The 16,010-nt window shown below is 49.4% G+C and overlaps 1 protein-coding gene across 7 annotated transcripts in view; it reads right to left on the minus strand.

Moving 5' to 3' along the window:
• The window catches only part of ACACA (acetyl-CoA carboxylase alpha), a 102,496-nt gene extending 88,850 nt beyond the window's left edge, over positions 1-13,646 (minus strand). For 2 of the 7 annotated variants that reach the window (XM_072353677.1, XM_072353676.1), the window contains exons 1-3: positions 9,927-9,991; positions 8,715-8,761; positions 7,626-7,878 (exon numbers count right to left, since the gene is read on the minus strand). In XM_072353677.1, the coding sequence (XP_072209778.1) occupies positions 7,626-7,878; positions 8,715-8,761; positions 9,927-9,934 (308 nt within the window). In that variant the 5' untranslated portion in view covers positions 9,935-9,991. Of the gene's footprint in view, positions 1-283; positions 552-3,150; positions 3,215-5,647; positions 5,738-7,625; positions 7,879-8,714; positions 8,762-9,926; positions 9,992-12,012; positions 12,096-13,611 lie in introns of those variants that run through there. The other 5 variants (XM_072353679.1, XM_072353678.1, XM_072353682.1 and 2 more) reach the window with 5 other exon arrangements.
• Positions 13,647-16,010: the final 2,364 nt, after the last annotated feature.

Consider the following 16,010-nt stretch of genomic DNA (forward strand, 5'->3'; position numbering starts at 1 on the left):
TTAGGTAGGAGCTTCCAAAATGCTCACCAGTCCTTCACTTTATAGAGGTGAATGGTTGTGCAGAATCTCAAAGCTTACAAACACCAATTCCCCACCTAAAATGCAGACCAGTGCCTTTCTTACAGACTGCACGCACAAACACCTCACAGTAACTCAGGATGGCTTCAGGATGATAAAAGTGACATGGAAAAATATCAGTTCAGATTTCCAGCACAGAGTGCCCGACTGCCTCGGTCCAAGACTGGTGTTGCTCTGAGGAGACAATCGTAGCTGAAACCCTTACCTCTGCAGCATGTGATAGATCATTTCCTGACTCTGATCCGCAGGCTCCTCCATGCTGTCTGTGAAGGAATTAGCAGATTGCAACTGCTGCTATTTTGGTTTTTCCAGCACTGCAGCTCAAAACCCAGCAGCGCAGAGCGGCGCAGAGCCTCCCGTGCTCACACAGTTCTCCTTAAGGCAGCGGCACTTCCCCGATTGCTTCAGTCTTTTAACCTTTGTCCCCTGCCTTCTACCAGCCTCTGTCACTCTTTCTTCCTGTGACGCAGCACGCACAGCGAGTGGAGCAGCCTCCCTGCCGTGCAGGGGGAAAGCAGCTGATCAGGGACAGAGGAACCCCCAGTTACATAAGGAGCTCCGTGCTGTGTGTCACAGCCCCACCAGGATCCCACAGGGAAGCGGCTGCACAGCTGGCTCCCTGCCTGCCCCAAGCCCCCAGCAGCCAGCACAACCCCTGCTGCCACAGGGGCAGCTGTTACAGGCCAGCTGCAGTGCCCATCAGCTAGAGAATTCATTCTGCAAGCGGAATTTTGTATCAGGTGTGCACAGAGGGTGGGGAGGCACCAAGGAAAGCACCTCCATGCAGGTACACAGAGCCCAGGGGTGATCCAGGCAGCAGAGCACACAGACACCAGCAGCCTGAGGCTGGGACAGGTCGGCCAGGATTTCAGCATCAGTTTCTCCACCCATTAAAGAGACAAGCTCGCTCCAAGTGCTACAAGAAAAAACACCCCCCAAACAAAGATGCTGTGGTCCTGCAGGGCCCTGCAGAGAGGATGGTCGTTCGCTCAGCACCGAGCATGTGCAGGAACAAACTGCAGATTTGGATTGGAATTCGACACAGCAATTGGATTACACCTTGAAATTACACTTTGACATTGGGGTCTGCCCTAGCATAGGGCCATTCCCAAGTAGCACAGCCCTTATATGGGGCACACGCTTTCCAAGAGTCTGAGCAAAAGCTATGCAATTATCCAGGAAGGAAACAATAATAATAATAATAATAATAATAATAATAATAATTTAAAGTGGAAAAAAGGAGGAAATACCCAGAGAAAATAGACACATTATGAAGACAGGCAGTGCTGAGCCTGAAGAGCAAGGTGAGGACACTGCAGGAAACAGGGACCTAAGAATAGCCAGGCAGTGTGAGCAATGACCAACAGCAAGCGCCACGTGTCTGATAAAGCACAGGCAAACAATTCTGTGCAGATCCAATCCCTGCAAGCATGGTCAGCAGGAGGGCAAAGCAGGACAGCGACATGCTGTGGTGGTGAACATCACTGCGGAAATAAATCGGAGCCAGGCAGCAAACAGGTGATAGTGAGGGAAAACTGAATAACCAAACAAAAGCACCAAAGCCAGGCAGGTGAAGGATTTGAGCTCCTGACACTGAGGTGCAGCACAAAAGCCACACCATCCTCCCCCACATGGATGGCTGCAGGAGAAAAGAGAAGCCCCAGCCCTGCAGGTCAGAGGGGACTTGCATCAGCATCGCGCCATTGTATAACACTGCTTGTGCTGGAATGAGCCAAGAGGAGTGTCAGATGGAAGGCACGACAAGATGGTCCTGCTCTCCTCTGCACAGGGAACAGTCTGGGGCACAGACCCTAAAGAAAGACATAAAGCGTCCAGTGAAGAGCAGATGAAAATAACTGTGGGTTTGATGAACACAGCCCAGGAAGTGAAGGGGCAGCCAGCACTGGATGGGCCCGGTGAGGATGCCTAGTGACAGTCTTTAAACAGGAAAGAGGACAAGAAAGATTCCTGAGAACAGGAAGTAACGCACATAAATTATAACACAGAACACACGTTAGAAAACCTTTCCAACAGTACTGCAAAGCCAGCAGCGGGCAGAAGGGCTGTACAGGCTGCTTGTGGGAACAAGGTTTCACAACAGGTTCATGTGGTCCCTGATCAGGACCGGTTCAGCATCCAGATGACCAGACCCTGGGGCAAACGCACAGCCCAGATGACTGCTGGGATCCCTTCTGGCTTGACAATTAGTTCCCAGACAAAAAGCAGAGGCTGTGTTGGAGTGCATTACACATCTGCCTAGTTACTGAAAGCCCCTCAGTCCAGCACAGACCCCGCTCCTCCCATATGCACAACCCCACCTGGACACCCACTTCCCCAAGCTCTGCAAGCTCCTGCCCCCCCAGCCCTGCTGGGAGGCTCCCACCAACCCACCAGTTCCCAGAAGGGCATCATCACAAGGGCAGAGATTTAAGAACTATCAGACTCAGCTTGATGAAATCTGCATTGCTTCCTCTCCTGGACATGCAAAGCCCACCTCGTCCTCAGTGACTTCACTGGACACATACTGCATACAGAAAATGGTACATTCCATCTCTTTCTAAATGAAATTCTTGCACGATATTAAATTTCCTCAGTTTTTGATCCTGACTTTAAGATTTACAGTTATTGAATGTAATTGGAATTTATTTCACAGTCTTTGTGAAATCTCTTTCCCAAATATTTGCCCACGCTCCAAAAAAGCCTCCCAGCCCTAATAGCTTCCAACCACTGTAGCTGCAAGGAAACAAATCCTACAGCTACACACAGCCTCATGTTAGAGAACAGCTTTAGCTGGGTTAAAAGCACTCATTGTGCTTCTGCTACAGCGTCAATGGAGACGATCGGCTGCAGCATCCCAGCAGAACCTCGCCACACGAGGATGTGTCACTGTGATACAACGCTTACCATCACATGCACAAAGCCCAGTCCCTAACCACAGCACTAGTCAGAACCCAGCTGGCAAACAGCATGTGAAAAGCACCCCCCCCCCCTCCCTGGAGGCTCGGCCTGCAGGCAGACAAAAGGGAAGCCTGTGTGCTGCCCTGAGAAAAACCGCACTGATTGCAGACATACCTGACGCACATCGCAGCCAGGAGCCTGCACTGATCCCAGCACTGCAACATGCCCAGCGCTAGCGGTGACGCTGCAGTTTGCTCCAAAGGCAGCGATGCATGAGCTGGCGTGTGTGCAAGGCAGCCGTAAGGAGGCTGCAGCACAGACACACACACACACACACACACATTCACACACACACACACATTCACACCCTGAGAAAAGATTATTCATTTTTTTTCCATGTTTGACCTGCACAGGGTGTGCAGGGAGGGCAGCTCTTATCAGTTTGGGATTTGTTTTGTAATATGCACGTGCTGATGTGTGTGTGCATCCGGTCCGGGCAGCAGGACTTTGTGGAGCATCCACAAAACGTGCCCCACTGCTAGGCCTGCCTGTGCAGCCTATTCCACACAGGGGCAGAAGAAAGGAGCAAGCACACGTGTAAGCCAGCAGGCAATGCAGACCTCTGCAGCCAGAGCAAAGGGCGGCTATGGTTGGAGGAATGTACGCTGGGAGGCAGCAATCCAGACTTGTTCAAAGACAGTGGTTCCTGCAGCCTTAAAGAAACAGAACTGTTGGCTTGAAGGCAGAGATTGCCAGAAGTCAGCGCCTCAACACATTAACCAAACCCAACAGAGCCTCACTGCAGCCCTGACACAAGGCTGGGCCCAGGAACTTCAGAAAATAAAGAAAGGATACAGCACAAATTACAACGACCCCTCTTCCTGGCAAGATAACTTCACATTCATACTGATGCAATTTTAAACAGCAATCAAGGCAGGTATGCAGCCTAAAGCAGGAACTTCAGTTCCAAAACTACAGAATCCAAACCAGCACACACTGCTAGAACTCCTCTATAAAAAATACAGAGGAATTGCTTAGTACTGTAGCCACAAGCCCCTTCCCTCTCCTTCAAACTTCTCTTCCAGAACCCATTTCTCCATCACACCCTTCCCACTGAAACCCCGGCACCCAATTCCCAGCACCACATTGCAATCAAAATCCATACTCCGGTTCCTAAAACCCCCAAACACTTTTGCTTTCACATCCCCATGAAGTACGAAATTCTATGTGTTCCTGGAATAACAGCCTAACACTCTCCAGAGGAAGCCCTGCCACCAAGATAAATGCAGTAAAAGACAATTATGCAGCTGTGAGCAGATCTGAATTCACAAAGTTTTGGACAGATCTCCTCTGCAGGAAAGAAAGAATGCATCTTTTGTACCAACCAGAACTAAGGGGGTGGGTGGGAGAGGTGTGTGCACAGTTTATCACTGACAGATTTTGCCTCACACAGGCAGCACAGCGGGGCCCACCTATGACTGCAGGCACACATGTTGGACCATATGTCTGGTCTGAAAGACAGAGTTACAGCAGGGTGTCAAGTGATCCGAGTTGTCCTCTACCCTGGAGATTCAGCATCACGCAGCGACACTTATGCTAAGAAAGGGATGGAACTAAGCCCTTTGCTTTGGCAGGGCTTCCTCAAAGATGCACAGCCTTATTTCAACAGCTTGTAGAAACACACAGCACTATCACTGCCCCCTTCTGCTGAGCCAACAGCGACTGATCACAAGCAAAGGAAAACATTTCAGCAAACATTGTATTGAGGCTATTCACCAAGAAGCCCAACTAACACTCAGCATGAAGACCAGCATCTCTGTGGGTGCACTGTCAGAGCTAAGAGCTGGGATACCTCTAAAAACGCGGCTTCTAGTTGTTGCAATTGGATTGCCAGGTGATTTCGTACACACGTTTCACTGCTTATGAAACCAGAGCCCTGATGGACAAATACCAGAAGGCATGCAGGATTTATTCTATTTTAAACAAGAATTTGATACTGGATGCTATCTTTAAAACTAGGAATTCAATATAGCGTCAGCCAAGAACAATTTATTAAACAAAACAAACAGACCCAACATACCCTCCATTCACTGAGAAGTCACTTTATCTGCCACTGAAACCTCAGGAACACAACTAACAGCCCCTGCACAGCACAGCACAGAGCATGTCCGTGGGACTGCAGGCCACAGCCAGGAGCACTGAACTCAAACACAACACAATGACACCCAGAAACAAAAAGACAAAGGAAAAACAGGACGTCCAGTTTTATCACCTAGAGGTGCAAAATGCAACAAAGAGCAAATTTTATTGGAGTAACCTGTATGCAACCACTTCCTTTAAGGATGCACGTTGTGTTCAGTGCCATCATTAGCTGAGCAAGGAAGAAATTGACACGTTTTATCACTGATACTCTTTAAATAAAATACAGCTACAAGAAAGGAAAGAATCAGAACATTCATGTGCACAGCTATTCTTCCAGCATGCACTTTCATTAAACACTGGTGTAACAGACACTGATTTGAAGTTCATTATCAGATCATGGCTTTCTCAATCCCATCTCTAGCAGCCAGCTAGCTCAGTCAAAGGCCTGCATAGATATCTAGTGGTGTGAAGCCTGTATTGTACAGCCTGTCCCAGCAAGACCAGCTTTAGCAAGAGCATAAACACTTACCCAGATCAATAATGAGATAGATGGAGCAGCACAGCCACACACGCTCCTCATGCTCAGATGAAGAAACACGAGCTGGCACTCAGCCTGCCCACAGCTGGGCCAGGACCTATCGGTCAGGCACCACAACCCGACCTCAGCAGCACTTTCCAGCTCAGACAAAAGACCTGCAAGGCTTCGGGTATGGAGCAAACACCAAACAGCGCAGCAAAGCACCCACCCATGCTGCATGAAGTGACAACGTGATGTTGCTTTTTATTTGAATGAGTTTCTTTGCTATAAGACAACAGCTAATGACCTTGGTCATGAGCTAATGACCAAGGAAGAACATCCCTAATTAGCAATGTCATTTTCATACTGACAGGGTGCTCCTTCCAGGAGTGAAAATTTGCTTGGGAGATCAAGATAAGTGCTGGGACAGCCGCTGCACAGAAGGTACAGGAACCAGCACTCAGTGTTACGGGACAGGATAGACAGTCTCACAGATAACACCCACAAAGCAACAGTGTGTCTAAATTTCAGTGATCTGGAGCATGAGAGGGAGGACCAACTGGAAAGCTGACAACCAGCCCTGCTCCGCCAGGCCTCCTGCACTACAAGAGCTAACCTCCTTTCTCCAGCCATCAGAGCAATAGGTGCACTGCCTGGCACGCTCTGTGAAGAGGTAACGGATCACTCAGGTGCACTCACACAACCCTTCTGCATCTGACTCAGTTCTCTAATTTAGAGATAATTGCTCCCTGAGAAGGGCTTCTCCGCAGCAGTTACTCACCTCAACTACAGGCTGTTTCTGAGGTCAGCTAACCTAACCTTCCTGTGTGGTACAGCGGGGCTGACCAGAAAGTGGAAAGATTTTTGGCACATTCTTCCTCGGATCTGCAACTTGTTTGAGCAATACTGCACAGAACTCCTCACTCGGTTTGTCTTTGACGCTCCAGAAAGAGCTGAACCTTTGTGATTATCAAAAGAAAGCTGTAAGCAAGAGTGCCAGTGTTCCACTAATTCACTGTCACACCGTGACTGCAGGCTGGTTGTTTACCTTGTCTCAGTTTCTCCATCTGCAAACATTATTTGGAAATCTTTTGATGAAAGAGACTACCATCCTGGAAAACCATTTCAATTCATCTAACCTTATCTTAGAAAAACAGCCTAATGCTGTAACTTCTTCTTCTTTTTTTTTTTTTTTAATTTATTTGAATTGGCATTTCCCTCCAATTTAACTAAAAGTCAAGTACCCTCAACACAGAATGCCAAAGTAAGCAAGTTACAACAGAGGTGCTCAAGGTTGCACATCTATTGCATTATAGTTCTCTCGTGCCAGGCAGTGTCCTCGAAGTTGCATGCAGACAATGCCTGATTTTCTTGCTCTCCTGTTGTCTGTTTCACACTAGTGGTTATGTCTTCATACAGTTTCTTCTGTTCCTCAAATGTATACAGTTTCAAGACTAGAGCTTTTCCCACTTCAAATTTACCTTTATTTGGCTGCCTAATTATTACAACTGACAGCTGGGGAAAGGCAATCCCCTTTAGATTAGTGTAAGGTTTTCTATCTGACCACATCCATTAGCATGACCAGAACAACTCTCAACTATGGACCACTACCACCCTTTGGTCCCACCACAGCCTATGCATGTTTTAAGAGGCCGCCTCCATAACGTGACAAGGGTACCACGAACAAAATGGACAAATAAAACAGTCCTTCTCCCAGCTATGAAGCCAACATCTCCCTGAGCTGCAAGCAGTAGCTACTGCATTAAGCTTTGGTTTACTGCCACTTCTTGGATTACCAATCATTTCTTTAATCAGAATTTTCCCTACCCAAAACAAAAACCATCCACAAAGCACAACAAAAACTTTGAGGCCAAATCCAGAACTGAGATACAAAGGTGAGATTAATTGGTACGCAGCTTGGAAGGGGTAGCTCTGGACTTCCTTGGGAATTGATAGGGTAAGAGATTGAGGCTGAGATATTTATCTGTACCTCATATGGTTTGCCAGGCCATCTTGAGCACTAGGAAGTCCCAGGTCTGAAAGGGAATCCGAGCAGACAGAAACAGGGGACAGAGACCTCTCCTTCTCTTCTAGCAGGTCAAGTTTCACCAAGGAGCTTGTCTCATCTTCTGAGTTATCCTCTGACACAGAACCAATAATAAAGCGAGAGTGAGGGTTCATCTCCAGGGGTTTAGCAGGTTGGGAAGACTCTTCCATGGCTCCTCCAAATTGAGCTCTCAGCACTTTAAAGGGCAAAAGAAAGAATAAAAACAAAACTCAAGGTTAATATCTCCTATTGCAAAACAAATAAGGCAAAGCAAGACTTGCTTCCAACTGGAAACGCAATGGTACAACACCAGAACACAATAGCTGAACCCGGACAGGAGTCCAGGGAAGAGTGATTTCTGTTACAATCACTGACTTTTCTGTTTGCACAAGGACTTTGAATTCAAAGCAGCTGCAAAACCTGCTAGTTTTTGCAAAACCTACAAAGCTGCAAAAGGTACTTAGAGGAGGAAAAGGTAAGGCATTCTTAGACCTCATGTTACTTAGGATTCTTTCAGGAATCTGAGCAGACCTACTGAAAACTGGGGAGCAGACAGCACACAGCTTCCTGACAGCAATGCAGGACTGCTTTATTCCCAACCTGAAACAACCCCGTTTATGAAGACTTCAATCTTCTAAGCTCATTCACATCTGAGGACAAGTTACCAGCAGGATGACTTTAACAGCACCAACAACACAGTGCTGTCATGGGGCAAAGGCTCGCTCCATTCATCCTTTCCTCTTCCCTTCCCTGCTCCAGCTACATGCTCACACTGCACAATCCCCACCAGCTCTGAAGCTTTCTTGAGTGTCACAACTGCCACAGACAGACAAATATAATTTCCTATGAGGTGAGCAAGTGGCAAAGAAAGAACATGAGAGATGGTGAACAAAGGAGTACCTCAGAGCACAGCCCAAGACAGGTGGGATGGTAAGTTACTGTCTGACACGTTCTGCTCTGCCCAACTTTGATGCATCTACACACAAATGGAAATCCACCAATTAAAAAAAACAGGCATGTTTATGCACTAACCTCTTGCTATTCTTGCAATCTGAGCAGTTATCCACTTCCAAAATGAACTGGAAAATAAAAGAATTAACAGGTGAATATTGTTATAAAAAATACTCTGCATGCGATAAAAAAAATACAGCGTTATGCAAATAATAATAAGAAAACAAAGAACAGAAAGACCCACACATCTGGGGCCACTGAGTATCACAGGAGCTGAACCTGGGATGGTTCAGGTAGCACACAGGACAGGAAGACCCCAACACCCTCCGTGCAGCTTTGCACTGTTTTTGTAGGAAAAGATGCTCTGTGTCAGTGCTACCAGCTTATGGCTTTTGTTTTTTCCCTCTGCTGTCTCTGAACTTCTCAATCTGCTGGCCACTTTCAGCTGAAACTGATGGTCAAGAGCAAATCCCAATGAAAATTAGAACCCTCGTGAAAAACCAGGAGCTACAAAACACAGCTGAGATACCATAGGACCAAGTTACCTGTAAAAGAAAGTGCAGTAATGGCAATGCAGCACTACAGACAAGGAGAAGGCAGGGAGCAGCCATCTCAGGGCCCCAGCCCTTCCACAGGTATGTTACCATGCAGAAAAGATGGGCTTGGTGCCTTCAGCACCTCGCTGACATCCCAAAGGAAGGAGGGCTGTGTCAGCCCTGCCAACATGGGCCATGCTATGGGGCAAGCACGAGCAGTTTAATGGGAACATGACAGCTTACATCCGGTACACAGGCAAAACCAGACCATGTTATAACACTTAACAGGACACGACCTAGGCTCTAATTAGAACACAGACAAGGAGTTTATAGACACTGCAATCCTTGAGCACCATTTCTTTCTTCCCATCAGTAACTGAGAATTAAAAACAGATCCAACTGGCTTATGCAATTTTCCCATGACCGTACTGACTGAATTATTCAGATCCAACTCTGTGTTGACATCACTCCTCCCACAAACTCCAGTTTCACCCGGGCCAGGGGCAGTTCATTTTACAGGGAGATGTCCTTAACCATAAAGAACTTACGCTTTAATAACTATATTTTCGAGGCTTTGTTTTTTATCCTAAGTAAAGAAGGAAGCAGAGCCACACAAGGGAAGCACTTCAGGCAGACACTCCATGAGAAGCACCAAATCCCAGCGCCGTGCTCCAACAGCCACATTGATGCATCTCATGCACACAGCTCAGCCCCACCGTGGTCAGCTGCCCACAAAGCCCCACTCCAGTGCACTTACTGATGCATTTCTGACCCCTGTAGGTGCGTCCCAAAGCCGTGAGCTCTGCTGAAGCCTTGTGACCAGCTGTGAACTCAAACTGCCATCAAACTGGACAGAAGCTCAGCTTGTTTTCAGTACGTTGACATTCATTATCCACGTTTTACTTAATCGTAATGTTCTCAGGGGACAATTAAAGCATATCACTTCTTAGAGATGACTCTGCAGATGCCTCCTGCTCTCCCTGCTGCAAACAGAACACCAGTGTTCCATCAAAGCATAGTGTGTTGCACTGGCCTCCTGAAGCCTGGTCGGAATGCAGCTCCTTACCCCAGCAAAGCACAGCCACACTGCTTGTGCACCACAACCCTTTGCAGGCATTCCATGTGTGTAAATAATACTGAACAAGTCACTATAAAATCTGTCTCCTCAGCTACTTACGTGCCCTGGGCTTATTTCTGCAGGTAGCAGCTGTTGTCAAATGGGCTATCTTGCACAGGTACACTAAAAGGAACTGTACGCTACAGGATACATCCTGAGAATTCCATTTTGCAGGGATTTAAGAACATGTAATGAGGAACATGTAACGTCACGCACCGCCAGCCTGCTCAATTACACAAACATGGGTTAAATCACAGTTTTATCTTGCAGAATCTGAGCCACACTCCTCCCTGCTGAAGGAACAACCTCCCATCAGGAGCCAGAGCTACATAACATGTTCCTAACTCCCCAGCTCTGCACACATTAAGGCGTTTAATATCCAACTCATGCTCGTTGTATGCCTAATGCTACAAGCAATGAAAACTCCACAATGCAAATTTAGAGATGGACTTGTTTTTGCCTGAGGGAGAGCAAAACTCATCACTTTTCCACAACTCTACAGCCATAAAGAAACAAACCTGGCTTGCCAAAGAAATACACATATAAAAACATTAGATCTTAGAAGTCTTCAGGACAGCTATTCCTTTAAGCTGGCTTTTGTTCTTGTAAACTATACCCAAGCATGAAGCTTACTTAACAGCAGGTAGAAACTAAGTTCTGAAGGTTTTTCAAGCCACCCCACTCTGAAAAAGGATTTCTATTGCTGAGCAGAGCAGCACAGCACTGCAGAGGGCTGGAAGCTGAGACCAGAGGGCAGAGATGCTTCTGTGCCCACCCAACCCCCGGAGCCATTCTCTCCTGCAGGGTGGCCGCTCCATGTGTGCTGTGCCCCGACCACGCACTGCCCCACTCCCTGCCCCCCAACACCGCGCGCAGTGACCAGCCAATGCCCAGAGAAAATCTTTTGCTTTTCCTGCACTGAAAGACGGTTTGCAAACTGCAGCATGCATCCACAGGTGGAAGTTCTCGATGGATTTTAAGGCTCCCAACACCTATCTGAAATGCACAGATAGCTTAATGCCCATTAGGGGTATGCACTTCCAGGTCTCCCCGGGTAAAATGTTTATCTCTCTTCCACCAAGGAAACGTAATGAAGCAGAGCCTGCATTCACACCGATCGCACTTTGCTAAGTCACTCGGGGCTGCGTCCAACTCCCGCTGCCTGAGAACACCAGCACAGCCGGTACCCGCAGCCCGCCGCTCCGGGATGGGCTACAATATCACTTCGAACCAACTATCAACGTGGTTCGTCCCGAGCACCCTGACAAGAAAACGTAAAAGACAGCACAGAAAGAGAAGAGCGCAACAAGGCGGTACGGAGCTCCCAGAAGGCCCGGCCCTGCAGCCCCGCCGGGCCCGCGGAGCTCAGCCCACCGCCGGCTACGGGAGGGACCGCCGTCCCGCGCCGCACCGGGTCCCGGAGCTCGGCCACGCCGCGCCCATCCCGCGCACGAGGCAGCGCGCCGCCCGCATCCCCGCGCCGCGGAGGCCGGGAGGGTCGGAGGGAGCGATCCGAGCCCCGAGAGCCGCACCCACGCGCGACGCCCGCGGAGCCTCCCGATCCCCCCCCGGGCCGAGCGATGCCGGAGGGCCCGGCCCCACGCGCTCCCCGCGGCTCGGGCCCCGCCACCTCCCCCGAGCGCGGCTCGGCCCGCATCACCCCATGCACCGCCGCCCGGATCGGCCCGGCCCGGCCCGGCCCGGCCCGGCCCGGCTCGCCGCTCACCTCAGGGTGCCGGGCGCAGTGGAGGCGCCTCGGGCCCCCGGCCTGGTGCAGGGCAGCGGCGGTGCTGGGGGCGCGGCGCTGCCCCCCCCATCCCCGGTGCCGCCCCCGGCCCCGCCCCCATCCCGGCGCCCCGCCCCCCGCCGCCGCGGTGGTGTGATGCGAGGGGTTACCTCGGGTCAACCACCTCTAACCCCTCCCCTCCCGCCGCCCGGCCGTCCGTCAGTCCCATTGGCTGGCGGCGGGCGCGAAGCGGGGGGCGTGACCAATCGGGCGGCGCCCGCGGGGCGTGGCCAATGAGGAGATGAGGATGGCCTGAGCGGCTCGGCGCGGCGCGCCCATTGGCTGCTGGCGGAGAAGGTTGTGGGGAGCGCTCCCCCTCCCGCCGTGCGTTGGCGCGGCCCGGGGGCTCCGCGCGGCCCTTCCCCGCACAGCGCCTGGCGCCCCCAGGGCGAGGTCAGCGCTGCGCAACCCGCGAGTCCTCACGCGTGGAAGCGTCGGCCTGGAGAGTTCCTGGAGCAGACCAGGGGATGGGGATGGCCCACCATGGCGGCGCGGGGCAGTGCCCGCAGTACTGACAGCAGCTACACGCGGCGTTACCCACCGCGGGTAATACAGGTGCTTGGCTCACCATGGCTCTCTGAGCACAGTCATGCCGTAACCTGCACGCTGCTCTGCCCTACCTATGTCATCCCTCAGCTAATAAGTGCTACCCAAATAGGCTGGAGGAGTGATTGCTACACGTCATTAAATCCTGTAGCAACTCTGGTTCAAGGGCAAAGACAGAAAAGAATGCAAGAAAACAGCAAGAAATAGATCCGTGTGAAAAACACATTTGGAAAGTGCTGTTGGAATTTGATAGGAATAACAGCCCGCGGCTGCCCCCCCAGCAGCAGCGCATTCACCTCTGACAGACACACGTCCACAGATGGAGCTCCATGCACGTCCCACGCCAGGACAGCTGCCAGCAGCCCCCTACAGACACACAGCACAGAGCACCTCCCAAAGCAGTGCATTATGTCAACTGTACAGAGGCAAATAAAAGCTATATCTCACAGCCGGCAGCAATACCACTCGTTACTGTGAGCAAGTATTGGTGCAAGGCTTTTAACAAGAAAATGCCATCTGGGGGTAATACAGTGCAGGGTAAGGAGCACCCAGCAATGAGGATTTGCCATGCTGAATCGCAACCCGCTTTTAGGCCATTCAGTGAAATTTCTGGGACTGCTATAGAAGCAGAAATGCATTCTAAGTTTCCCATAGCTTTAGATTGAAATAGTTCAAAAGAACTGGTTAAAACGTGTTCAAATAGCAGGCAGCAATACTATGAACAGAGTGCTGCGCAGATTTCAGACACTTTGCAGTGGCAGGGAATTGTAAGCACAGTTCTGCTTCTTGGGAGGAAGGGGTGTTGTTTAAACACACATCCTTCTCCCACTATGTTCAGACATGCGACACAGCACATTACTTTGCATGGCATACAAATGCACGTGCTGTTTACACGTGGAACTCCTCCTCCTCAGGTTCCCAAATAAAAGCAATCATAGCATTAATAATGCAAGTAAATCATTCTCAAATACAATACAGGGAGAACATTCCTACCTCCCATGAGGCCAAACCAGGGTCCCATGGCTCTTCCCCAGGCTTTGACAACATCACCACTGCAAACACCAGAGAGATCATTCCAGGTGAGGGGGGTGCTGACGCCATGCACACTGGCACAGCTTGCGTCCTGGCAGGAGAGGAGCAGAGAAGAAGGTCAGATTTGATTTGTAGAACAAAATCATGTTTTAGCTATTTGCAGAAGATGTGAAACATCAGAAATGAAATACGAGCCCTCGCAACAGCAGCTGCATGTTCTCAAGGATAACCACGACCCTGCCTCTGGCTGGTGGCTGAGCTGCCAGCGCTCACTCCGTCCACAAGGTGTGCTGTTCTTGGCCCTAAGCTCCCTCACCGCTTCAGGAAGTGTCCTAAGATGTGCTGCTAATCTGCAGAGTTGGTTTGTGCCAGCACCCCAGCCCAAAGAAACAGCAGAAAGAATCACAAAGTGAAACCAAGTGCCGTGCTGGGATGGGAACACTTCGCACCAGCATTAGGCGGCCATGTTAAAAGTGTACATATAGTTGTTTGGAATTCTTTAACATTTACTTCCCTTTTCTATATGTTTGAGTTTTTATTTGCACGGCTGAAAAACATGGGATTCCTGGTGAGCTCAATCTTGAGAACGTTGAATGATCTTATTCACATCATAAAGAAACCCTCCCTAACACACACCATGGATACTACAGACACATGCACCGAGTGAGAACATGCTCATTGACAAGATGATGAAATCCTCCTCTGCAGAGGATCCTGACAGATCTCCCTTAGACATCTCCGCACTGCATTTCACAAGCAGAGCAGTGAGTGAGCATTTTGTTTGCATGAATATACTATTTCCAAAATAAAAGAGGAAATCGACTGCTGATTAAATGTGGATCTGCAACTACATATGCTTTATACTGTGCTCAGGGTGGGAGGGTTGGGGAGGGGGGTTTGCACCTCTCAGGGAGGTTCAAATTCTTGCTTTTTTTCCACACTGGACAATGGTGAATGGCATACTTGCTTATTCTCTAGTCATTCCTTATATGGGTGTAGGTTCAGCTTGCGGTAACTGGATGTTGAACAAACTTGGCACCTCAGGAGAATATTTAGCAGTTTTCTCACATCTCTGGGTATCAGTCACTTTGGATTCAACAAAACCAGTCTACCTTTCCTCTTGTGAGTGGGGACAGAAAGCTGTGTTATTCAGCACTTAAAAGCCAGGAGCTCTGGAGAAAGAAATGCTTTCCATCGCCACCTTTTGACTCTTGTAGAAAATGCCAGTTGTCCAAAACCAATCCACCCTGCAACTACAGCAACCTCACCAGGACTCTGGTTACAGCTGCACTCTGGCCAGGTTTCCCCACCCATTTTGGCTGTAGGATTTTCTGCCCCATAAGCTGTGGGGTTTCACTCTGCAGGGACAGCAGGCAAGCACAGGCTGCCACCCTTTCCTAAGCATCTGCATCCCTCAGCATCGACATCCGAAGCCACAAAGGGCTTTGTGGAGGCGAGGGTTCTGTTGGCTTCTAGAACAGCTGAGCCCATAGCAGCCAGCGTCTCCACGGCAGCCCCAGTGCCCAGGGCCCTCACCCAGCTCCACGCACCAGCATCACCCACTGCAGCGTGCAGCCCTGAGATTTGTGCTCAGGACCGCACCTCATCTGGGACAAACCTATTAGAAAGGAGTTTGGCTGACAGAGAAGTCTTCCTTCATCTCTATTTCTTACCAAAGTCCACATTTTGCTGGACTGGATCAGAACTAGAAGTTTGTACAGTCTATGGTGAATTCACTTTAAGCCCTGCATGAGTCAACCATCGTAAAATTACAGGAGTTTTCAGCAGGAATCTATGATTGCAGAGCCATTCCGGGAGCTCTGCTAATCAGCACAGTATCTGCTTAAACACCTGTATAACAGCTCAGGGAAAGCAGTAAAGATAAAAACGGCTTCAAGACTGTGAAGAGCAGGTGCAATTATGGTCATTCTATTAATACTCAGCTTGGTGATAGCGCACAAGAGTCTCATCAGAGAAGGTGAGTTGCTCACATAGCTGCGGGTTCTAACTGAATATGGACTTTGAAGGAAATTTATAAAAATAATTATTACTAATTTTACATATTTTTTTCTCCTCACTGTATGCTGAACTAAATCTCTATGCTCAACAAAGTCTCTAATGAATATACATTCACCCTAAATTGTAGCACTTTTGCTGTCAGCAAAACGTTGATGTTTAAAAGTAGTTACCAAGAAGAGGGCAGTAGTGACCTAACTGCATCATAGTTCAAAGGCACTCATCCTTCACTTCACCCTGCAGACCTCAGGGACTACAGATGCCATGTGGGAAGTGCCTGGGCAGCCGGCCGCATACGAAACCTGGATGTCTTCCTGCAAGGTGAGAACCCATGAGGACGAGAG

The sequence above is a fragment of the Excalfactoria chinensis genome, chromosome 19, assembly GCF_039878825.1.
Source record: "Excalfactoria chinensis isolate bCotChi1 chromosome 19, bCotChi1.hap2, whole genome shotgun sequence".
Lineage (NCBI taxonomy): Eukaryota > Metazoa > Chordata > Aves > Galliformes > Phasianidae > Excalfactoria > Excalfactoria chinensis.